Here is a 24,289-nt window from a genome sequence, read left to right as displayed (position 1 = left end):
AGCTACATCATCCATTCCGTAAACCTTCATCCAACACTACCGGCTCAATGTCTTAGCCAGACAAGACTGCACCTTCAGCCGAGTGTTATTCTCAGCAGTCTGCCACTGGCAACATCTACCCTCCTCTGTTCTCAGTGTAAGCTCACTAGTCACCCATATGTGTGATGCACGGAGACCACAAAGAAGAAAGTCAGGTTGCTTACCTGCAACTGATGTTATTTGAGTGTTCATCTGTGCATTCACACAATCCACCTACCATCCCTGTGTGGGTGTGATCCTTCATAACCCTCTTTTGCTTCTTCCTCTTTTATGGATCTGGACCAGATGGGCCTGGGTTGGACTGTAACCAGTGCCTTCTTCCTTCCCAGTTATGAGGCCAAAATGCCTCTAGTCTTTGGACTAGAAAAATGGCGGGAGCCCCACCCTTATATACTAGGAGGAGGGGAGGGCTGTGGCTCCCACCAGAATGAGCTTAGCTGGAAACTGTTCCCCACAGCAGGCCCTGTGCAGATTCAGAGCCCATATGTGTGAATGCACAGATGGCCACTCAAAGGAAGTTGGTTACAGATAAGCAACCTTACTCTCCCATCTGAAAGAGAGGTATTTAACTGAGGAGAGGATGGAAATATAATCAACTCCTTAAAAGAGAGAGGAGTTCAACTCTCTGTGGACAGGTAGTCTTCAAGTTGCAAACAAGTTTTATTCCTGAGAAAATGGTAATTCATTTTTAAGTCAAATTTGTATGTAAGTCAGATCATGTGTAATCAGCTCTCCATATTTGCAGGGGATAGGGATGCAGAATGCCAGTAAAATATCTCTAGCCCTCACCCACCCAAATTCGCCAGTGCTGCCTCTTTGCAGCAGGGAAATGCTGGAGAGGCTTCCTTCTCCGGATGGGCAGGGCAGGCAGGTGTGCTTTGGAGGCCCTCCCTCTCTCCCCTTTCACTTCCTCTCCATGGTGATGACAGTTTTCTGTAGTAGTTTTTTAAAGGCAGTGGGCATAATGGCAGCTCATTCGTAACTCGTGGACTGCCTGTACATGAATGTGGTGGTGGTATATTAAAGGGAAAAGCACCATGAGCTTCCATAGAGAGCAGATGGAAACTGAGCTGTTGAGCAAGTGAAAATTGCTGTTTGATGCAAACAGCAAAGATGAAGAGATGGACATAGCAAGCTGGTTTGTTTTTATTTTTTATCATCTCCATTTTAATTATGTTTCTTATGAGGGAGGTCTCATTCTGGGCTGATATGGTATGTGGCGGCGGTGGCAGACCTGAGAGCAAGCAGGTGAGGCTGCCAGGAATCATCCAGTTGGGAGAAAACCAGAGGAGGAGTTAGCTGTGAGTGATGTCGTCCCTCTTCTCCTTGACTGGCTTGTTGATCCCCCAATGCCATGCCTACCCTTACCCATGACTGCTATAATGGGGGTACCTTCTTGCTCCCCAAAGTCACCCAGATGCATAATTAAAATGGATATGGTAGAAACAATAAAAACAAACCAGGCTGCTATTATCTATTTAACAGCTTAACTTGTTAGCTTCATTTTTAATACTGCATTTTTCTGTACCTCTGCTACTAATTCGATTGCAAATGTTATGTAGTTTGTGTGTTTATTCTTTTAATGTTTAACTTTTAAAAAACATTTGCTAACTGCCTAGAGAACTTCAGCTATTGGGCGGTATAAAATGGCATAAACAAATAAATGAATGTAGGCTGATTTGTTCTCCAAGAGTTCCCAGTGCTGTTGGTAACCCTTTTAGCATGCATACCATCCAAAGCTTTTGTGGGATCCATGGCCGATCTATGTCCTTCTTCCTTTCTGGCAATGTGAGGGTCTCCTACCTGGCCATCTGGGTTGAGTCCAACAGTTGTACTTGCAACTCTTTTCCTTCAACCCTCTCCTGTTCTAGATGCAGCAGCAGCAGCTGCAGCGCATTGCTCAGATGCAGCAGCAGCTCCAACAGCAGGCAGCCCAAGCCATTCAAGTGCAGCAACAGCAGCAGCAGCAGCAGCAGCAGCAGCAGCAGCCGCCGCCGCCACCGCCGCAGCAGCCGCAGCCACCGCCACCGCCTGTCTCACAGCAGAACCCTCCAGCACCACAGGCAATGCAGCAGCAGATGCAGCAGATGCAGCAGATGCAGCAGCAGCAGGTCGGCCAAGCACAGCCGCCCGTGCTTCCACCACAGCCCCTGGTGTCCCAAGCACAGACTATCGCAGGGCAGATTCCTAGTCAGGCTGTGCCTGTCACCCTCACCGCCCAGCAGCTAAAAGCCATGCAGGTAAGTGCCCACAACCAGCCCTTTTGCCTTGCATGAGTGGTGCCTCTCCACATTGCAAGCTCGGGGATCCTGGGGGACAGGGCTAAGGAGAGCCCTCTTTCTCCAAGACCTTTACAAACTGTCAGCAGGAGCAGCCTGCACTGGGTGGGCCAGTGATATAAGAGAGCTCCTTCTCTCCTTTGGCCATGAGGTCGACAGCTCAGTTGCTTTGTGTGTGATGCTGCTTCTTGCCACGAGTCTCTCTGGTGCTTTAAAGCTTGGCACATTCCTCATTCCTAGGTGCAACACCTGCAGCAATGTTGCTTTGCCATGAGATGGTGATAAGAGGGTGGTACCCTCTTAGGATGCTTTGGCATGGCTTGCAGATCCTTCTAAACATTATGAGAATCTCTGGGGGTTTTTTTCAAATTTTCTTTCAGTTCCTAGCAGTAAACACTGTTCTTCTTCACGGTCTGTGTGCATCACACATACGGACTATATGTGCCTGTGTGGAGCCTGTTACTGGGAAGATTTAGTAGCTAAGAGTGTTTTGATGGACACCCTCCCCCACTCTGGCATTCATTTTAAAAGGGAGGAGTTCCCACCCTTTCCTTCAGTTCTTCTTCAGCTGCCTTTGGTGCCTTGGAAAGGACTTTCTCTCTGCTCTAATTCTTGAGTGTTTTTCCCACTACAAACCTTTTTTCCATTAAAATAGCCTAGCATCTTTTCCTATAAACCTGTTTTTTTCTTCTCTCGAGTTTTAGTTTTCATAAGCCATTCTTTTTTTTTTTAACCTATCCACTGTAAATAAAAACCATAAAAAAACCCTCTCTCTTCATGATCCTACACTTTTCACAAACCTACCTGGAACTTCTCTTATTTTTTTCTCCTTCCTTTTTTGCGATGACTTGAAATTGCTGTGGACAGGCAGGGATTTTTTGTACCTGCTATGTATATTCAGGTGAGGGACATGTGGTCAACCAGTGCCTTCACTGCCAGGCTTTCATGAGGTAGTCTCATAAACACCATGCTGACCCACTCTGGGCAGAGCTCTGGAGGAAGGCTCATAGAGCCTCAGGCACACGTGACATTTCCTGCCCACTACTGCTGTATCCACACCTTCAGCTGCTGTCATGGCTCTGGCTCAGTTGCCTCCCTCAGCTCTGCGACAGTTGATGAAGGTCACAGTGTTGGCCATGAAAGAGGTGGAGTCTTCAATCGCCAAAGCTAAGCAGTGCCAAATGGACCCTTGGTCAGTATCAACCATGTTGGAACCAATTGCCCATGAAGATGTCATGTAAGCACTGAGGCTAGACTCTAGCTCAGTCTGTGTCAGAAGGGGAGATTTGAGACATGCCACCTCCTTGACTCCCCCTGGTGGCCATGGTTTTGATGGAGCCAGTTGCACCATTACTGATCAAATGTCCACAGGAGCTGCTCAGGACAGATGACTAAAGGGATTGCACCTGTCTCAGGCTGGGACAAATGGCGCATGTCCCCATCCTGCAGGTCTGTCAGAGCCCTGTCACATACCATGATCCCTGTGGTATGTACCATCACAGCCTCACATGCAGCCTTTGGTACAGGCCTGTCTCTTCTCTGGACATGTGGGGGATGGGTGCACTTCTTTATCACCTCTACAGTTGCACAGGCCCTAGAGCCACCCTCCTCCACCGCCATGCCACTGTGCTAATCCAGCTCTTTTGCAACAGTAGGGGGTTGGACCCTGTGCCTTTCTGGCTCTTTCCAACTCTATGATTCTATGTACTTTTCAGTCCATCTCTGCTAATGGATGTCAAGGACTACCAATCTGACTCCGACACATTACCATCTGTTGAGCTGAACTTCTCTCTGGACACAGCTATGGACACTGGGGACCCTACTTCACCATTGGCTGACATGGGCCACTTTGCAGAAAAGTCTAGCAGATGGGCTAGGCCCTCAGTATTGTGATGCAGTTGCAACCAGAGAGGGTTGGATCCAGTTTTCACTGACAGAGGATTTAATTCTGGTTGCTGCCCTCTTCCTGTCAAACTTGCTCCAGATGGTTCAACAGCCATGCAAGGAACTATTGAGTATGGCACCAATGTCAAAAAGATTGGAGAGCATGTATCAGGTGGAGGAGAAGGACATGACAATAATCAAATTCACAGATGATACAAAACTGAGCAGAATAGCACACACATTAGAAGACAGAATGAAGATCCAGGGCGATCTTGATAAACTTGAACACTGGGCTGAAACCAACAGAATGAAATTCAATAAGGACAAGTGCCAAGTCCTCCACCTAAGAAAAAGAAACCAAAGTCTTCGGTACAAGATGGGGAATATGTGGCTAAATGGAACTGGAAAAGATCTTGGAGTAATTGTGGACAATAAGATGTAACAATGTGATGCACCCAGCAAAAGGGCAGGTGCTCTTTTGGGATACATTAGCAGAAATACTACTTCCAAATCATGAGAAGTAGTTCTTCTATACTCCTCACTAGTCAGACCTCACCTGAAATATTCTGTCCAGTTCTGGGCATCAAGATTTAAGAAAGATGCAGGTAAATCAGAAAGGGTCCAGCAGAGGGCAACAAAAATGATCCATGGTTTGGAAACATTGACCTATGAGGAGAGACTGAGGGAACTGGGCATGTTCGGCCTTGAGAACAGAAGACTGAGGGGAATAAGTACCTCAAAGGCTGCCACAAAGAGGAAGGTCTAGGTCTCTTTTTACTAATGCCAGAACATAGGACACGGAATAATCAATTCAAGTTGCAGCAATCCAGATTCAGCCTGGACATCAGGAAAAGCTTCCTCACTGTCAGAGCAATGCAACAGTGGAACCAGCTGCCTAGAGAGGTGGTGGGCACTCCCACACTGGAGACATTCAAAAAGGACCTGGACAGCTATCTGAGTGGGATGGTGTAACATGTCCTGCAACAGCAGGGGGTTGGACTTTGTGGCCTTCATGGCCCCTTCCAACTCTTTTATTCTAAGATTCTGTGACCTTCCTTTTTCAAGCTCCGAAACAAAACTCAATTATTGATGAGCTGGCACAGGAAAAGATGCATTGGCAGCACTGCACGCCCTCCAACAATGGGGGACACTGCCTGGACTCTGGACATCCATGCCTCTACTGCTCTGGGATTCTTGAGCTACCAAGTGTCCATAATGAGATACCAGTTCTTCCTTGGGGAGAAGCTGTGCTCCTTTTGTGATTACCCTCTGCCCGAACAACAAAGTTCCCAGGGTTTTCCAGAGTGAGGTAGCATGCCTCTCCTGGATGCAGAGAAACACCAGGCAGGCTGGAGCAAAGGCCATAATTGGTGCAGTGGTGCTAGAGAGGTACACCTGGCTACACTTCTCCAGTCTCTTGAAGGCAGTCCATTCCGGTATTGAATACCTGCCCTTCCAGCAGGGACAGGTTCTTCAACACCCAAACCGATGAATGGATGAGCTTGATCTACAAGGAGCAGACCACTGCAAGGAAATCTCCCATACAGTAATTATGGGAGATTTCGGTCTCCCGGATATTAGTTGGGAGACTCACTGGGCAGTGACAGCCAGGTCACGTCACTTCCTAGAGGCTATAGAGGGAGGGTTTTTCACACAGAGGGTCCGAGAGGCGACAAGAGGGAGGAACATCCTTGACTTGGTCTTGACCAATAGAGAAGAGCTGATAGATGAAGTATAGATTAGGGGAGCTCTGGATATGAATGATCACTCCATCCTTTGCTTTGAGATCAGGCGACTGGGGACGTGCAGTAGGTTAAGCACTAGAAGCTGGGACTTCAAGAGGGCCAACGTTGGCCAATTGAAGGCCAGACTGGGGAAAGTCTCCTGGGATATGTTACTGGAAGGTAAGCGAGTTGAGGAGGGGTGGATGGCACTCAAAAGGGAGGTTTTGGAGGCACAAGCCTTGATGATACCTCTAGTTAGTAAGGCGGGGAGGCGGAGGAGAGCGTGCGCCATGGATATGAAAGGAGGTGGGTAGAGGGATTAGACGAAAGAGGAACCTCCGTAGGAAATGGGTAGTGGGGGAAACAGACAAAAGGGTATACCGGGAGGAGGAGGTCCGTTGCAGAAGGATTCTTCTCAAGGCTCAGGCTGATTACATGCTGATACTTGCCAAGAGCAGCAAAAAGGGCTTCTTTCAGCATGTAAATAGGAAGAGGAAGGGGAGACAAGTGGTGGGACCACTAAATAAGGAGGAAGGAGATCCAGTGACTGATATAAGGGAACAGGCACAGATGCTAAATGACTATTTTGCCTCTGTGTTCCCCCCAAAGCTGGACGGGGGATATCCGCATAGGAGATTGGATGAGGCTGGGGACTTAGGGGCACAGATTAGAGTCACCCCCCTTGAAGTCGAGGGGCTCCTCAGGGCATTGGGCATTACAAAGGCGCCAGGCCCTGTCAGGTTACACCCGAGAGTACTTAGAGAGTTGGCAGGGGTTCTCTCTCACCTACTGGCCTCCATTTTTGAGACCTCGTGGAGAACGGGTGAAGTTTCAGAGGACTGGAGGGTGGCATCAGTGGTCCCAATTTTCAAAAAGGGTAGTAGAAGGGACATGGGGAATTACAGACCAGTTAGCCTCACGTCCACTGTGGGAAAAACAATGGAAAGGCTCATAATAGAGATATAGCGATGCTAGATAGGGAAGGGAGGCTGGCAGCCACACAACACAGCTTCCGCAAAAACAGGTCCTGCCAGACAAACCTTGTGGAATTCTATGACAAGGTTTCAAGATGGCTAGATAGGGGGGGTGCAGTGGATGTGGTATACCTGGATTTCAGCAAGGCCTTTGACAAAGTGCCCCGTGATATCCTGATGGAGAAACTTAGGATTTTTGGGATACACCAAAGCACTGTCCGGTGGATTAGTGCATGGTTGACTGACCGAAAGTAGAGGGTAACCATTAGTGGGGAATCATCGGGATGGCGGCCACTGACAAGCGGGGTCCCCCAGGGCTTTGTCCTGGGGCCGATCCTGTTTAATCTTTTCATTAACGACATGGAAGAAGGGGTGAACAGTCTGCTGATCCAATTCGCAGACGACCCTAAAACTGGAGCAGTGGCCACAACTGAGGAGCAGGTACTCCAGATCCAAAAGGATCTGGACAGACTATGGAAGTGAGCAGGAGACGACAGGATGGTGTTCAATGTGGATAAGTGCAAGGTCTTGCACTTGGAGCATAGGAATAGCTGTTGTAAGTACAGGTTAGGTGACAAGTGACTGGAGAGCAGCACTTGTGAAAGGGACCTCGGGGTACTGGTTGACTGCAGGCTAAACAGGAGTCAGCAGTGTGATGCGGTAGTCAAGAGGGCGAACGCCACCCTTGGTTGCATAGCCAGAAGTGTGGCTTCTAGATTGAGAGAGGTATTACTACCACTCTATAGGACTCTGGTGCACCCACAACTGGATATTGTGTTCAGTTTTGGGCCCCTGATTACAGAAAGAATATAGCCAGGTTAGAGTCAGTGCAGTGTAGGGCCACAAGGTTGGTGACCGGTTTGCAGGGGATGGGATATGAGGCGAGACTGAGGGAACTGGTCTCTTCAGCCTGGAGAAGAGGAGACTCAGAGGGGATCTGTTGGCGACATACAGATATGTGAGGGGATGTCACATGGAGATGGGTAGAGACCTGTTCTCCCCTGCAGAGGAAGGCAGGACGCGCTGCAATGGAGCAAAGCTCAGGGAACCAAGTTTCCATTCAGATGCCAGGAAGCACTTCCTGCCAGTCAGGACCCCGAGGGTGTGGAATGGGCTTTCATGAGAGGTCATTGAGGCCGCATTGGTGAGGGTGTTCAAAGATAGGCTGGACATGCACATGGTGGGCATGTCGTGAGCGGAGCTGGCTGGCACTGGGGGTCAAACTGGATGGCCCAGGAGGACCCTTCTGACTCGCTCTGTTTCTATGTTTCTATGTCTTCTAGTACTCACCTGGCTGGCCATGTAAGTGGTTTGATTCTTGATCTTTGCCTTTCCAAACAGCCAGGGACAGTGATGTGCAAGAAGGAAAAGAAATAGGAAGCACTGACTGGATCCCTGTGCTGGCTCCTTGTCTCCTTCCCTGCCCATTTTTATTGATTTTAGGGACCATTCATCTTTTGTTCAAATTGCCATGGGCAGTACCACAATGGTGTTCTGCATCAACAAACATGGAGTCACCAGATTGATTCCATTGATGCAGCTAGCTGTTCAAATCTGGGACTGGTGTGTCAGCAGATGAATTACCTTGGCTGCTGTTCACATTGCTGGAACCAGCAGCACCCTAGCAATTTTATTGAACAGGAGTGGCCGATATTCTGACAGACACAGAGATTCCAAACAAGGTCTTCTAGACTTCTTTGGTCAATGCTGTCTGCAATAGTTTCTACTCTTGAACAGGAGAGGTAAAAGTCTCCTTTGGAGATGTGTCCCTGCTGTGCTGGATAGGTGCCTTGTTTCCATTCTTCTTTTCCACTGATAATGAGAGGATTGGTGAAGATGCAGCAGGATGCGACAAATCATGGTAGGCATGTCATGAGTGGAGCTGGCTGGAGCCAGGGGTCAAACTAGATGGCCTAGGAGGCCCCTTTTGACTCACTCAGTTTCTAGGTTTCTATATCATGTTCACACTCTGGTGATTAAACCTTGGTCAAGTACGAAGTACATCTAGCTTCCATTGATCCCAGGTATGATCTCTCAGGATTGGGGGAAAATTTCCCACCCAGACATCAGTGCTCTCTGTCTGACAGCATCCCAAGGGCACACATTCATCTCTTTGGGCTGAACTGAACAGACTACTGGAGGCAGCTGTGAAGGCATCAACCAGGATGTCATATGCCGCAAAGTGGAAAGCTTTCTGCCTCTTCACCAGCACTGAAGGATTTGACCCATATGACTGCACAATCGAGAGAGTCCTTCTCTACCTGGTCACACCAGTGCAAACTAAAAGCCGCCTCAGTGTGAATACAGTAGTGGCTATTTTCTCCTTACACGACATGGCCCAGGACTTGTCAATTTTCTGCACCTGATGAGTTGGCATTTCCTGAAGGGACTAACGAACATTCTTCCACTTACTCGATCATTTCGGACTTGTGTGGGTTTTTTTCCAAGACTTAACATGAAAAGTGTTGGTATCCATGGCAGTGGTTGGCCTTTCTTGCCATGGAAGGTGGCATTCCTGGTGGTTGATGCATTCACTTGTCACTCCAGTGAACTGTGTGTCCTCTGGGTTGTTCCTCCATACCTCATCTTTCATCAGGAAAGCTCAGATCCCATGTTGCGCCTGGACCCATCTTTTCTCCCCAAAGTTACTTCATTTCGTTTGAACCAAGAAATTGTTTTGCTGGCTTTTTTTCCATCTTTGTCCAAGCCAAGGGATTCTTTGATGCACATCCTGGATGTGTGTAGGATACTGGTGTCCTACCACTCTTGGACTGAGTCTTTCCATGGAACTCAGAAATGTTTTGTTTGTTATGGAAGGAAGACTAAAGGACAGTCCCTTTTCCACAACAGCTTGCAGTCTGGGTGGAGTGGACAATTTCTTTAGCATATGAACTGTCAGGTCCACAGCTTCTGGTTCAATGGAGAGCACATTTGACTCAGGTAGTAGTGACTCTGACAGCACTGGATGCTGGGATTCCTTTACTAGTGGCCTGGTCAACATTATGCACAATGCACTGCCAACTTGATATTCACACCAGGGGTGACTGTGCTTTTGCAAGAGCAGTCCTGTCATCAATACTCGAGTGATAATGCGAATCATCCTCTGGCAAAGGGTGAGCTTGCTAGTTGCCTATATGCGTGATGCACAAAGACCATGAAGAAGATGCTGCAATATTGTCACCTGCATATTTCATTTTATTTTAATTTATTTCCCCATTGCAGTCGTTATAGCACCCTGTTTGTGAGCAACAATTTCAAGAAACATTTCAGTTTCAAGGAACAGGAAGCCAGATTCTGAAAAACCTTCCTGACTGTGATGTGATGCTGCTGCCAATTACCGAGGGTGGTCATGGCAGCTGGGCAGCCAGTCAGGAAGGTGTTAACTTGGAGTCCTGAACTGATCACAGGGCTGGACCCAGTGGCCTTCTAGGCCCCTTTCAGCTCTGCTATTCTATTTTTCCAATATTGCAGAATATTGCATGTCCTTGGAATCCTGTGGCTTGTCAATATGACCACCCGGGTTAATAACCAGATTTGTGGTTGTTTGGCTCGGGGTATGTCCTGGAGTGCTTTCTTCTGCTCATACTGCCTGCTCCTGCCCTGCTTTGAAGTGGTCAGGGTGACATTAATTTGAGTTTCCATGCTACATCTGGGCTGTTAATGGGCTTCCACCATCAAATGTGTTATTTTCACTCATGTAATTTTTCCTAGCTTCAGAATCACAGTTCTGGATACCTGCTGGAAGCAGCCTAGGGGAAGCTCCTTTCTGCTTGAAATCTGGAGTGTTTGTTGTTAGTTTGACTTTGAATAAGGACCACTTCAAGAGCTCAGGTGTCGCAAAGGTGTAGCTGGAGTGGTTTGGTTTGGATTGGATCTTCAAGGTTTCCAGGAGGCCCTTGAGTGTTTCTAAAATGTGCTTGTGACTGAATCAACCCAGGTCTGTGTGGAACTTCATGCTTTGTTTTTTTTCCTTAAGGTAAGAGCTTTGCAGCAGCAGCAGCAGCAGCAGCAGCCACAGCAGCAGCAGCCGCAGCAGCAGCAGCAGCCGCAGCAGGTGGCAGCCACCCAAGCCCAGGCTGCTCAGATGGGAGCTTCCGGCCAGGTAAGTCCCCCTGAAGCCGGCCAGGCCAGGCCAGGCCAGTAGCAAGTTTCATGTGTGGCCACTGGGACGAGGCAGGACTCTCGGTGGATTTCTTGAGGAAGGCCATGTCTCTCTCCCTCTTTCTCTGCCACTTCCTTTCTTGTGAGCTGGAGGCAGCTGACTCTTGTCTGGAGCACCAGAACCCTGCACACCATTGGCAGCCTGCAGCTATGGACAGGCTGCCGGACTGGGTGTCTTCTTGCTGCTTCCACAATACTTTGGTTACCTTCTGTCAAAACAGCTCTTGGGGGAGTTCTTTCATCTGCCTGAGAGTAGCCCTGTCATGGACTCCTTTCTCCTGTCCTGTCCTGTCCTGTCCTGTGATCTTTAAGAAGTTGTTATGTTTAGATGAGAGTTGATTAACAGACAGTTGTATGTGCCATTGAGAATGGTCATGTAGCCATGTGTTTGGTGGACCCTTTGGCATGTGGCGATCTCTGCTTCCACAGTGGGAGAGGGACTTAGGTGGGAAGGGGAGATACCTTGGATGTAGAACTCCAGCAGAACTCCCCCTCCCTCCAGAGCCTGCCTTGTTTGGTGGGACTTCCCTCCATAGCTTCTGAAACAACCTGCAGCTGGTGGTAAGTTACAGAGCAGCAAATCACACTGGGGACATAGCAGTTCAAAATTCTGAGGGCCAACCAGAATGTCACTTCATGTGTCAGTCGCAACCGCCTGCCGGACATGGTGGAACTCAGGCAGTCAGCTGGCAAGCTCTCTAGCAGGCCAGGCTGGCCACTGGCATGCAGCCTTGCCCCACTGTACAGTGGAGGCACCTGTGCAGAAAGGCCCCCCCCCGCTTCCACTCCAGCGGCTTCCACTCAGTGCTGGATGTCTCTTCCCTCACAGTCCCATGAAGCAGCTGTTGCAGCAGAGCTCTCTGCTGCTGCAGAAGGGGGCAGGCCCCGCTGGACTTGGGAAAGGCAAGTGGAGATGCGCCTGCTGGCAGCAGGGGGTTCTGGGCAGCGGCAGCAGGAGGGAGCCTGCGGCTGGTTTGGGGCTTGTGGGATGACTATTTTTTATTTAAATTAATACCACCCAATAGTTGAGGCTCTCTGGGCAGTTAGCAAAAGTTAAAAACTAGAATAAAAAGACATGAGACAATAAAACCATAGCAATTGATTCAGCACAGAGGTATAGCACCAGTAGAGGATAAAATGGAATATTAAAACTAAAGTAAAAATTAACTATTAAAATACGGGAAAATCAAAAAATGTTTTCACCTGGTGCCAGAAAGAATACAGAGTTGGTACCAGGTGCAACTCTTTGGAGAGGTTGTGCTATAACTGGGATGCCACCACTGAAAAGGCCCTTCTCATAGCCACTCACTTCCTTTGGTGAGGGCTCCCAGAAAAGGACACCTGAAGATGACCTCAGCGTCCAGATAGGTATGTATAGGAGGAGACCTTCCTTCAGTTAATTTGGCCCCAAGCCATTCAGGTGTCTGAAGATTGATACCAGCACTTTGAATCAGGCCCAGACTTCAGCTGGCAGCCATAACAAGCTCTGACCTGTGTTCTCTTAAAGCATAGCATGAGATTTCCTCCATCTACACCCTGGCTGTCTCCCCTCTTGTTTCTTTGCCCTCAGCTTACGTGTGTACCCAGGAGCTGGCTGGGCTCTGCTGAAGGGAAGGGGGCACTTAGATGCAAGTGTGTCCATTGCCTGAGTAATCTCTGCATGCCACAGAGTGACCTGGGCTTTGACAGAAGTGCCAGCCATACCAGCAGGAAATTCCCACAGAGCCCTCCGGAAACCATCAGGAACCATTGGCCTCCAGGGACAGACCATTTTAAAAGGTCCCCACCCTTGCAAAGGGAGCCCTGGGTACAACAGGCTCAGCATGGAAGTCAAGATCCCCCAGAGCCATCATCCTGGGGTCCTCAACACCAGGTCTGAGACCACCTCTATCAGCTCAACAGGGAATCTGAGGGACAGTGGGGCGAGTGGTACACCAGCAGGAATTCTAATCTTTCTTGAGTGCCCAGCACAAGGCACTAATACTCAAGACCTTCAGTTGAGTGAACAGGAAGCCTAGAGAGGGAGATCGTATTCCCATAGACTATGAGTACCCTGCCTCCTCCCCCGTTGAGGCAATGCTGATGCTGCACCAAGTACCCGGGGGCAAGGCTGTAACCTCTCCAATATACCCACCCAGGTCTCAGTGATGCAAGCCAGGACAGCCCCCTCATTCACAATTGAGTCATGGATGAGGGATGTCTCCTCCTGGGCCAACACGACATTCAGCAGCACCACTACCAGCACCAGATCCAAGAGCAAGCTGGAGAGGCTGCCAGGAGTCATCCAGTTGGGGAAAAACAGAAGAGGGGATAGCTGTGAGAGATCACGTCCCTTGACTGGCTTGTTGATCCCCCATGCCATACCTCCCCCTGCCCATGACCACAGTAATGAGGACACCTGTTTGCTCTCTAAAATTACCCAGTAACAGAATTAAAATGTATATAATAAAACCAAACAATCTACTACACTTCTAAGCTGATAGCTATTGCTGTGAGACTGTCCTGTTCCCACATAAAGCCCAGTTCTTGAGCAGTCACTCAACAGGCACCAAACAGGTGATGCCTTCTGGCCACTGAATTGGTCTTGGCTCTGTGAAGTACCCACTGGTGGTGGAGCCCTGCCTGAGGAGTTCAGCCACTGCCTCTTAAGCTGGGATGGGCAGGCAGCCACTCCGCAGGGCAGGACAGGCAATGCTTTCACCCTGCCTTGGTTTTGGCTTGACTAGAGCATTCCTGGAGGCACAACTGTGTGAGGAGTATGGAGATGGACAGCTGGATCCTCAGCGACATTTAGCTGAAACTGAAGAGTTAACACAAGTGGCTGCCTGGCAGTGGGTGCTGAGGACTGTGTGAGGGCAGATGGGGGAGGCAAGGTATAATTCTGTCACTGACTGGAGTCTTTAAAGTGCCAGAGGGCAGGCTTCAGTTGTCTGGCCATTGGCTGCTGAGTTTGGGGCTGTTCGGCGGTCCCTTTTCAGGCTGCATGGAATAACTCTGCCTCCACTCACTCCCCCACCCCTTTGATTATTATTTGGGTAAGACCATCATAATCCATCATTTTTCCCTTCCCCTTTCTTCCAGAAATAAAATTAGGGTTCTGGAAACTGCCCAGCTGGAGGAAGGAGTGAGGTCGGTTTGTGTGAGAGGAGGTGGGCTTGCAAGCAGGGGAGTTGCCTCTGGCGCAGGTTAGGGTGCTCGACCGCAGGCTCTGAGCCTGCCGTTCCTCTCAGCAGAAGAGCAGGTGGCACCAAAGGCTGTATGCTGGCATCGTTCCAGTGCTCTGGCTTGGCCTTCTGCAGCTGCAAGAGAGAGCCAGTAGGTGCAGGGGCTTAGAGATGGGGAGTGAAAATGTATTCTCTCAACAGGGCCCTTTTTGGGTTTACCATCTTGCCAAGTGCCTTCTTCTCTCTCTTCCCCCACTTCCCCTACAAGCCCAGAGCAATGAGAAACTTTTTTTTAAGCAAGACTTCTCAGGAAGCTGAATGGTTGATTCTCTTGCCTTCTGGGTAACACTTGTTCATTCCAGAGAGCCAGTGTAGTGTAGAGGTTCAAAGCTGGGGACTGGGACTCAGGCGATCCAGGGCATAGTCCTCACTCATCCATGGAAGCGACTGGGTGACATTGGGTCAGTCACAGACTCTTAGCCCAACCTACCTCACAAGGTTGCTGTTGTGAGGATAAGATTGAGTTCCTTGAAAGGAAAAAAGGCATGATATTGATAAATAAATAACATTCCATGTAATTTGAGTAGTTACCAAATGGTACAAACCATTTTTTTCCATTGGTACATGTTGTGAGCCAGGGTCCTCCTGCTGAGTAAACATGCTACTCTGGAACTCCTTTTGCCAATGGACTTTATCTTCACATGCCTCTCAGTTCAGTCAGAGTGAAACGTTGAACCCTCTTTGACATCAATCGTTCCCTTGCATTTTTATACTCCTTTGGCATCTCGCTTCAGAAGGTGGGTCGCTGTGGAATTGTGCTCGTCTGCATTCTTCCTGTCTCTCACCCAGTTGAACCTCCCGCTAGTGCTGGCACCTACCAGCCAGTGCCAAATCCTCAGGAGGAGGGACTTCTGTACCCAACAAACTACTGAGCTCTCTTTCCCTGCTCCCCTGCTGTGAGACACATTCAGCAGATTGGTAGACTGTGGCTTCCCCCAGGCCAGTTTCTCAACTCTTCTTCCTCTTCTCTTATTTCCTCATCCCCAAGGTTAGATTGACCTGGCTCTCCTCTGCCCAAACTTACAACTCCTCCCCTCCTTTCTTCTCAAGTTCCCATTGGAATGGGCAGCTGCCCATGCATAGAAATAGAGTGAATCAGATAGGGCCTCCCAGGCGATTTAGTCTGACCCCCGGCTCCAGCCAGCTCTGCTCATGACATGCCTACCATGTCCATGTCCAGCCTATCCTTGAACACCCTCACCGATGGGGCCTCAACCACCTGTGGAAGCCCATTCTATGCCCTTGGGGTCCTAACCATCAGGAAGTAATTCCTGGCATCCACCTTGAGTCTTGGCTTCCTGAGCATTGTTGCACTGAAACACATCTGGCTCTCCTCTGCAGGGGAAAAAAGGTCACGACTCACCTGCGTGACACCCGCTCACATACCTGTATGTTGCTAACAGGACCCTTTTGAGTCTCCTCAAGGCTGAAAAGACCCAATTCCATCAGTCTCTCCTCATATGGCTTACTCTCCAACCAACCACCATACTTGTAGCCCTTCACTGCACCAATTCCAACCTAGCTAGATTGTTCCTGTAATGTGGAGCCCTGAACTGAACATAGTACTCCAGTTGTGAGCACACCAGAGTTGTACAGAGTGGCAGTACTACTTCTCTCGATCTAGAAACCATGATTCTGGCTATGCATCCTAGGGTGGCGTTCACCCTTTTGACCGCCGCGCCACACTGCTAACTCATGTTTAGCCTGCAGTCGACCAGTATCCTGACATCCTTTTTGTAAGTGTTGCTCTCCAGCCACTTGTCCCCTTATGACACCCTTGCACTTATCCACATTGAACACCATCCTTTTGTCCCCCACAAACTTCCATAGCCTATCCAGGTCTTTTTGGATTCGGAGTATCTGCTCCTCAGTTGTAGCCACTGCCCCATTTTAGTATTGTCTGCGAATTTGATCAGCAGACTTGTCACTCCCTCTTCCAGGTCACTGATGAAAAGATTGAACAGGATCAGTCCCCTTTTGTTGCTCCTGATAGTCTTTGCAAGTCTCAGCTCATAATCAGCCTTAGCCTTGCGAAGAACCCTTCTGCAACGGGCCTCCTCCTCCCGGTATACCCTCTTGTCTACTTGCCCCAGTATCTATTTCCTACATAGGTTCCTCTTACGCCTAATGCCTCTTACCACTTCTCATCCACGGCAGTGATTTCCTTCGCCTCCCCACCTTGCTATCTAGTGTTATCATCAAGGCTTGCACCTCTAAGACCTTCCTTTTTAGCACCATCCTCCCCTCCAGAACTCCCTTGTGTTCCAGCACCCTCTCCCAGGAGACTTTCCCCAGTCTGGGCTTCAGTTGACCAAAGCTGGCCCTCATGAAGTCCCAGCTTCTAATACTTGACCTGCCACTGCTCCCCAGTCCCCTGAGCTCAAAGCAAAGGATGGAGTGATCACTCGCATCCAGAGCTCCCCTAATCTGTACTTCATCTATCAGCTCCTCCCTGGGGGTCAAGACCAAGTCAAGGATATTCCCCACCCCCCCTTGTCGCCTCCCAGACCCTCTGTGTGAAAAGCCCTTCCTCTATAGCAGGGGTCCTCAAACTTTTTCAATGGGGCCAGTCAGTGGCAGTGGGCTCGGCAGTGGGCTCGGGGGTGGGGGGGAGACTGGTGCAATCGTGGGCGCACTTGGGGGGAGATGGGCGTGATCGGGGTGCATGCACAGCAAGGTAGGGCAATGGCAGCGGGTGCACACATGGTGAGGCTGCAGGCACAGTGAGGCAGCAGACATGCATGCGCGCAGCAAGCCAGCAGCTTGCTCTCTAGGAGATCGTTTTCTCCGAGCAAGTCCAAAACCTCTGAGGTGGGCCGGATAAATGGGCATGGTGGTCTGGATCTGGCCTGCAGGGCACCATGCCTGTTTTTCCGGCCCACCTCAGAGGTTTTGGACTCCCCACCACCACCTGCCTCGCCGCACACCTGTGTGGCGAGGCAGCAGCTTGCTTACTTAGAGATTGTTTTGGACTTGCTCGGAGAAAATGATCTCTGAGTGAGCAAGCTGCTTTCACACATGTGCACACCTGCTGGTAGCTTGTTCACTCAGAGACCATTTTGGACTTGCTTGGAGATCTCCGAGAAAGCTGCTGCCTCACTGTGTGCACATGCTCACCACCACCTCACCGGTCCACACCCACTACTGCCACCTTTCAACTGGCCCCCTGTTGAAAAAGTTTGAGGACCCTTCTTCTATAGTGTCTAGGAAGCGACATGACCTGGCTACTGATTGAGACTCCCAACTAATTATCTGGGAGGCTGAAATCTCCCATAATTACTATGTCCCTCCCCTGAGATATCCTTCAGATGTTAGAAACAGAAACAGAGAGAGTCAAAAGGGGCCTCCCAGGCCATCTAGTCTGACCTCCGGCACCAGCCGGCTCCGCTCACGACATTCCCACCATGTGGACGTCCAGCCTATCCTTGAACACCCGCACCGATGGTGCCTCAACGACCCCCCATGAAAGCCCATCCACACCCCTGGGGTCCTAACTGTCAGGAAGTGCTTCCTGGCATCCAAATGGAACCTTGGCTCCCTGAGCTTTGCTCCATTGGAGTGTGTCCTGCCTTCCTCTGCAGGGGAGAACAGGTCTCTACCCATCTCCATGTGACATCCCCTCACATACCTGTATGTTGCCAACAGATCCCCTCTGAGTCCCCTCTTCTCCAGGCTGAAGAGACCCAGTTTCCTCAGTCTCGCCTCATACGGCATCCCCTGCAAACCGGCCACCAACCTTGTGGCCCTAGGCTGCGCTGACTCCAACCTGGCTATATCTTTTCTGTAATGAGGGGCCCAAAACTGAACACAATACTCCAATTGCGGGTGCACCAGAGTTGTGTAGAGTGGTAGTAATACCTCTCTTGATCTAGAAGCCACACTTCTGGCTATGCAACCAAGGGTGGCGTTCGCCCTCTTGACCACCGCATCACACTGCTGACTCCTGTTTAGCCTGCAGTCAACCAGCACCCCGAGGTCCCTTTCACAAGTGCTGCTCTCCAGCCACTTGTCACCTAACCTGTACTTATGACACCTATTCCTATGCCCCAAGTGCAAGAACTTGCACTTATCCACATTGAACGCCATCCTGTTGTCTCCTGCCCACTTCCATAGTCTGTCCAGATCCTTTTGGATCTGGAGTACCTGCTCCTCAGTTGTGGCCACTGCTCCAGTTTTAGTGTCGTCTGCGAATTGGATCAGCAGACTGTTCACCCCTTCTTCCATGTCGTTAATGAAAAGATTAAACAGGATGGGCCCCAGGACAGAGCCCTGGGGGACCCCGCTTGTCAGTGGCCGCCATCCCGATGATTCCCCGCTAATGGTTACCCTCTGCTTTCAGTCAGTCAACCATGCCCTAATCCACCGGACAGTGCTTTGGTGTATCCCAAAACTCCTCAGTTTCTCCACCAGGATATCATGGGGCACTTTGTCAAAGGCCTTGCTGATGCAGTGCCATGAGGTAGATCCATCTTTCCAGAACTGAAGACAGCAGAAAGGGGAATGCTCTTTTCTCTGTCCTTTGACGAATTTGTCAAGGCAGAGCTGGCAGCCATGGTGCAGAGTAAGCAGCTCAGGAGCTGTATTTCTTATCAGAACAAGCTGTGAAGGACCAGAAGAGCCAGTACAGTGCTGTGGCCAGCTTTGGATTGACCCTTGGGAGATGTTGCTTCTAACACCTGCAAGGCTGTGAAGCTCATTGTTTGACTTTGGGTCAGGCTGTCTGTCAGCCTAATCTACTTGACATGGGCGTTGTGAGGATAAAATGGGCACTCCTTGAGGGAAAAGGTAGGATACAAATGTGCCTGTGGTCCTCCTCCTTTCTGGGGCCACACTCTCCAGTGACAGAGATTCTTCACTCGTGAGATTCAGGGAAAAGATGTTTAGATACAGCACAAAAACGGCACATGAGGTGGCTGCATCAAAGCCTGTGCAGGGGACATCTTGCCAAACGTGGACTTTGGAACTTTCTGTAGAGGACTTCTTCTGTGTACAAGGGTTATTCCTTTGTGGCAGGTGCCACCTTGGACTGAGCTAGGGCCACTGCTGGAATTGTTGTGGCTAGATGCATGGTTTAATTCATACATCCTTTAGGCCATAGTATTTAATTCATACATCCCTTGGCCATAGTATTTAAGGGCACTCAAAGATGCCCTCATACAAACCAGGGACAAAAGGAAAACCATGCATGCATCCCCCAACAGGAACAACAAGAGGCAACCCAGACATTCATTTTGGGCCAGAGATTACAACTTCACAAAACCAGCTTAGTCTCACACTTCATCTCAAAAAGTCAGAAATCTGCTGCCCCCCAGAAACAATGTAATCTTTCAGGTCTAACCATCAGCACATCTGATGGGTTGAGAACTCCTGCAGGTAGGAGCTTTCAGTGCTTCCTCTCCAGCTGGGAGTCATAGGCCATGAGCTGTTGTATGCTCAGTACAATCAGGGTTACAGTCTTAGAGTTCCACTTGATACCAGGGGTATCAAGAGACAGGTTCTTCCCATCCCTAGCCAGTTCCCTCTACAAATAAGTCATAACACAAGCCATCCAGGACCTCCTTGACATAGCCACTCCCCACAGAGAAAGCTGTTCTCAGGGATTTGCTCTATCTTGTCTCCTGAAGAAGGGGAACTTGCAGCCCTTCTGGATTCAAAGTGTGTATTGCAAATTTCAGATGGAAACTCTGTACTCTGTCAGGAAAGGTGCTTGCCTCAATTCCCGGTGCTTGCCTCAATTCCCAGTGCTTTCCCCTGCTTTTTTCAGTCAGCACAGAGACTGCATCAGCAACCTTCGCTACAGATACGCCATTCTGAGACCTGCGAGTGACCACCTGGGTCACTCCTACTATGTTCATGGGATGCCACAAGCTGCACAATTTCACCTCTATAGAATCTACCCTTGGCAGCCAAGGACTTGAGCATGTCTATCCTCCAGTCTAGCCCTAGCATCAAGAATAACTGGCGCACATCCCATTCTTGGGTACCTCCTCACACCCAATGGTGAATTGAACATTGAAGGTAAATGCCTTCTGGTTTGATGTCATGAAGGCATCCAAAGCCACACACTCTTCCTGGTGACTTTATCAAAAATGCACCATTGGTCCAGCTCTGAATGCACTCCAGCACCTCGCCATGGCTGTTGGCTCTTTCTTTTTTGCAGCATCTTTTGTACCACTCCCATTTGCTTCCAATGCTTCATGAATATCAATATTTCTCAAGCTTGGCCACAGGATGGAATTAGGTGAGGCCAGAGGGTGCTTGGTTTGAGGCAAAGAACTTCAGCTGTGTGATCCAGCCTTTGCCAGATGATGGAAAAGCTTATCCTATTAATGGATGCCTCCTTGCATCAAAGCAGAAGGAATCTTCATGCTAAGTGTCCACTATTCCTTTCTTCTGAGATTGGTAAGTATCCTATCTCAATGAGGTATCTGTCAGTGTGGTTCTAGCAGCTTGAAGGTTACCGTCTGTAAGTGGAAAGTTATTTCAGTAAGAAAAGCCTATCTTGGCCAGTGTGTGCAATACTGCCAAGAAATGGTTCCTGCAGCTCCAGAGTGTAAAAAACAAAGGGCCAGCTTGGGTGATATGGTTCTCCAAGGGTCCAGATGTGCTTGTGGCAGGTACTGCTGATCTAAGACTGGCCTCCAAAGCCAGCCCAAGTGATGTCATCGACATATCTGCAGACACACACAGGACAGGATTACCTGCTCTTTGGAAAAGGTGTAGAGGTGAAAACTCCTTCCTTGTTTTAATTGGGCCAGCTACTTCATTGGGGAGTACTTGGCTTCTGAAGCTGCATGTTGAAGAGTTTGTTTTAAGGAAAATGCATGGCTGTGTTTTGTGTGGCTCACTTTCTTGTACCCAGAATATAGCAGTTGCCTGATTTCTCTGAAAGTCTGTCCAGCATCTTGCACATGGGTTCCTGGGCAGCAAGTTCTTGCTGCTTTTAAAGATGATTTAGCAAGTACTACCCTTTATCTGCCATTGGGAGGCAACTGTTGCCTATTGCCCTCTTCTAAGTGTGACTCCTTTCTCCAGGAAAGTGGTGCACTGACTGGCTGAGTTAGCCCTTCTTCACCTTCTGATCGTTCAGGGTGCCCTGCCTACAAGAGTTTATTGGCTGCTCTGTGGGAACATGTATGAGAGCCACAGAAGAGAGTGTTGAGGCAGTTCTACTTCCACTTTGTATCTTTTGGCATAAGGTACATAAGGTTCTTCTGGTGGGCTGGGTGGCACAAATGAGGTGGTGGGGGGGGGGGAACACCCTTGAATCCCTAGTTTTCTGGGCAGCCATCCATATGCAGTATTAAATTTCATTGCAGAGTGCTTTCATTGGGCAAATGCTGTGTGATTCATATCTTGGTCATGTAATCCTGAGGGCTACCAGTTAGTATTTCCATGTTATAGCTTTGTGGGCAAAGGGTGGGGAACTACAGTCATAAGAGGAACTGCCAGTGAGTTGAGAAGGTTGAACCCATGTCTCACATACACATTTGCACAAGTGGTCATAGAAGCATAGAATAGTCGAGTTGGAAGGGCCCAGGAAGACCATCGGGTCCAACCCTCTGCTGTTGCAGGACACCAGTTTACACCTTTGTTTGTTTGTTTGTTTGTTTATTTAGAACTTTTATATACCATCTGTTACCAAGATCTTGGGACAGTCTTACAATGAAGCAGCATCAAAAATAGTTTTCTGTACAATAAAACCCCACATTAAAATCACAGGCAAACCTTAACATACTGTGAAAATAAAAAGGGTTTGGGCTGGTGCCAGAAAGAATACAGTGTCAGCACCAGGCAAACCTCTCTGGACAGCGTATTTCATAACTGGGGTGCCACTGCAGAGAAGGTCCTTCTCCAGGTAGCCACCCTTCTAATCTTCTTTAAGGAGGACTCCCAAAGAAGGACCTCCGCTCCACCCCAGATCTTAAGGGGCAGGCAGGCACAAAGGCAAAGAGACGTCCTTGAGATATCCAGATCCTAAGCTATTTAGGACTTTATAGGTCATCACCAGCACCTTAAATTGGGCTTGGGCTTCAACTGGTAGCCAGCTTAGCTAGTAGAGGACTGGTGTTAAATGCGCATACCTGCTGGTCCCTGTTAACATGCTGGCAGCCCTGTTCTGAACCAACTCAAGTATCTGGACAGACTTCAAGGGCAGCACCATGTAGAGCACATTACAGTAGTCCAGTCGAGAAGTTACCAGAGCATGGTTCACCATTGCTAGGCACCATCACACTCAGATGGCTGTCCAGTTTTGCCTTGATTGTCTCCAGTATGGGAGAGCCCACTGTCTCCCTAGGCAGCTGGTTCCACTGCCGTATTGCTCTGACAGGAAGCTTTTTCTGATATCTAGCTTGAACCTGGGTTGTCACAACTTGAATTGATTATTCTTTGTCCTATCATCTCTCCTCTCCGTCTTCTCAAGAGAAAAGGCTTCTCAACATGCCCAGTTCTCTCAGTCTCCTCATATGGCACTGTTCCCAAACCCTGGATCATTTTTGTTGCCCTCTTCTAGACCATTTCTCATTTTTCTGCATCTTTCTTAATTCTGGTGCGTAGAACTGGACACAGTATTCCAGATGGGGTCTGACTAGTGCGGAGATTAAACATGAAATTAAATTAGTCTGACAGGATTTATTTTTGATAAATTCATGCTGGCTTCTATTAATCACTGCATTTTCTTCAAGATGCTTGCAGATGGATTTTTTAATAATTTGCTCCAGAATTTATCCAGGGATTGATTTCATACCAACTGGTCTATAGTTCCCAGGGTTATCTTTTTTCTCCTTTTTGAAGATTGGGACAACATTAGCCCTTCTCCAGTTGTCTGGCACTTTTTCTGTTTTCCAAGATTTATCGATGATAATAGTCAGTGGTTCTGAGAGTTCCTCCGCTAGCTCTTTTATGACTCTTGAATGGAATTCATCAGGCCCTGGAGTTTTGAATGTGTTTGTTCCATCCAGGTATTTCTTGACCATTTGTCTGTCAATCTTGGGCTGCCATCTCTCACTTTCACCTTGTACTTTCTCTTGGTTGTAGATTTTCTTGTGGGAGAAGACTGAGTTGAAGTAGGAATTGACCACCACTTCTCTTTCACATGTCTTTTGTTTTGGGTGTATCTGAAGAAGGCTTTCTTCTTGTTCTTCACCTCCCTTGCTATTCTCAGTTGATTTCCTGCTTTAGCCCTCCTGACACCATCCCTGCAATTCCTTGCTATTTTATTGCTATTCCTTGCTATTCCTTTGTGGCCTGGCACTGCTTCTCCTTCCTGTATATGTTCTTTTTTTCTTTCAGGCTGTCACTTAATTTTTTTGTGGAGAGATGTGGGCTTCCTCTGTTGTCTTCTACACTTTTTTCTTGTTGGAATTGTTTGTAGTTGTGCTTGGAGAATCTTCTTTTTCAAGATTTCCCACCCCTCTTGGACTCCTTTTCCCTTAAGAACGAGTTGCCACAGCACTTTGCTTATTGTTGTTCTGAGTTTGTAAAAGTTGGCTTTCTTGAAGTCCAGGATGCATGTTTGGCTACAGTAACTTTTGTCTCCTGCATAACTGAGAATTGAAGTATCTCATGGTCAAGTGAATCCCACAGAGTTCCCATGGTTGTTATTTTGTCCACCACGCCATCCCATTAAATTGAGAAAAGCAGATCCTCTCGTTCCTTCCTCTACCTTCTGCTGGAGAATGTTGTCAGCAACTCATGTCAGGAATCTCTTGGAGGCCTCCCAGCATTTGTCAGGGAAATTGAAGTCCCCCATGATGACTATATTGTTCTTCTTGGAAATGCTGGCAAGTTGCTTTTTGAAGGTTGCATCCTTGTTGCCTTTTTGACTGGGTGGTCAGTGATAGACATCAATAACTATGCTTTTCTTATTTTTCATGCCATTTAAATTAAGCCAGATGCTATTGATTGGATTACTAAGTTCCTCTTCTTGTAATTCTCTGCAGATATATGTGTCTCTTACATATAGTGCAACTCCACCTTCCTCTTTGTTTTTTCTATTTTTC

The 24,289-nt window shown here is 48.6% G+C and overlaps 1 protein-coding gene across 1 annotated transcript; it reads left to right on the top strand.

The window, feature by feature from the left end:
• Positions 1–1,351: 1,351 nt before the first annotated feature.
• On the top strand, positions 1,352–15,902 carry LOC123030295 (mediator of RNA polymerase II transcription subunit 15-like). The gene is made up of 2 exons (XM_044444118.1): positions 1,352–2,279; positions 10,877–15,902. Exons 1-2 carry the CDS (start codon positions 1,911–1,913, stop codon positions 11,042–11,044), a joined length of 537 nt encoding a protein of 178 aa, XP_044300053.1. The 5' UTR covers positions 1,352–1,910; the 3' UTR covers positions 11,045–15,902.
• The last annotated feature ends 8,387 nt before the right edge of the window (positions 15,903–24,289 follow it).

Source organism: Varanus komodoensis, unplaced genomic scaffold, assembly GCF_004798865.1.
Source record: "Varanus komodoensis strain SLA01 unplaced genomic scaffold, ASM479886v1 scaffold44_1, whole genome shotgun sequence".
Taxonomy (NCBI): Eukaryota; Metazoa; Chordata; class Lepidosauria; order Squamata; family Varanidae; genus Varanus; species Varanus komodoensis.
Note: the sequence above shows the minus strand (reverse complement) of the source record. Positions and strands in the feature narration are given on the sequence as shown.

Bases quoted from the DNA above. Each gene is read 5' to 3' on its own strand.
- LOC123030295 (XM_044444118.1), top strand. From the start codon at position 1,911: ATGCAGCAGCAGCAGCTGCAGCGCATTGCTCAGATGCAGCAGCAGCTC. The intron at 2,280-10,876 runs GTAAGTGCCCAC...TTTTTCCTTAAG, and splicing joins AGCAGCTAAAAGCCATGCAG to GTAAGAGCTTTGCAGCAGCA.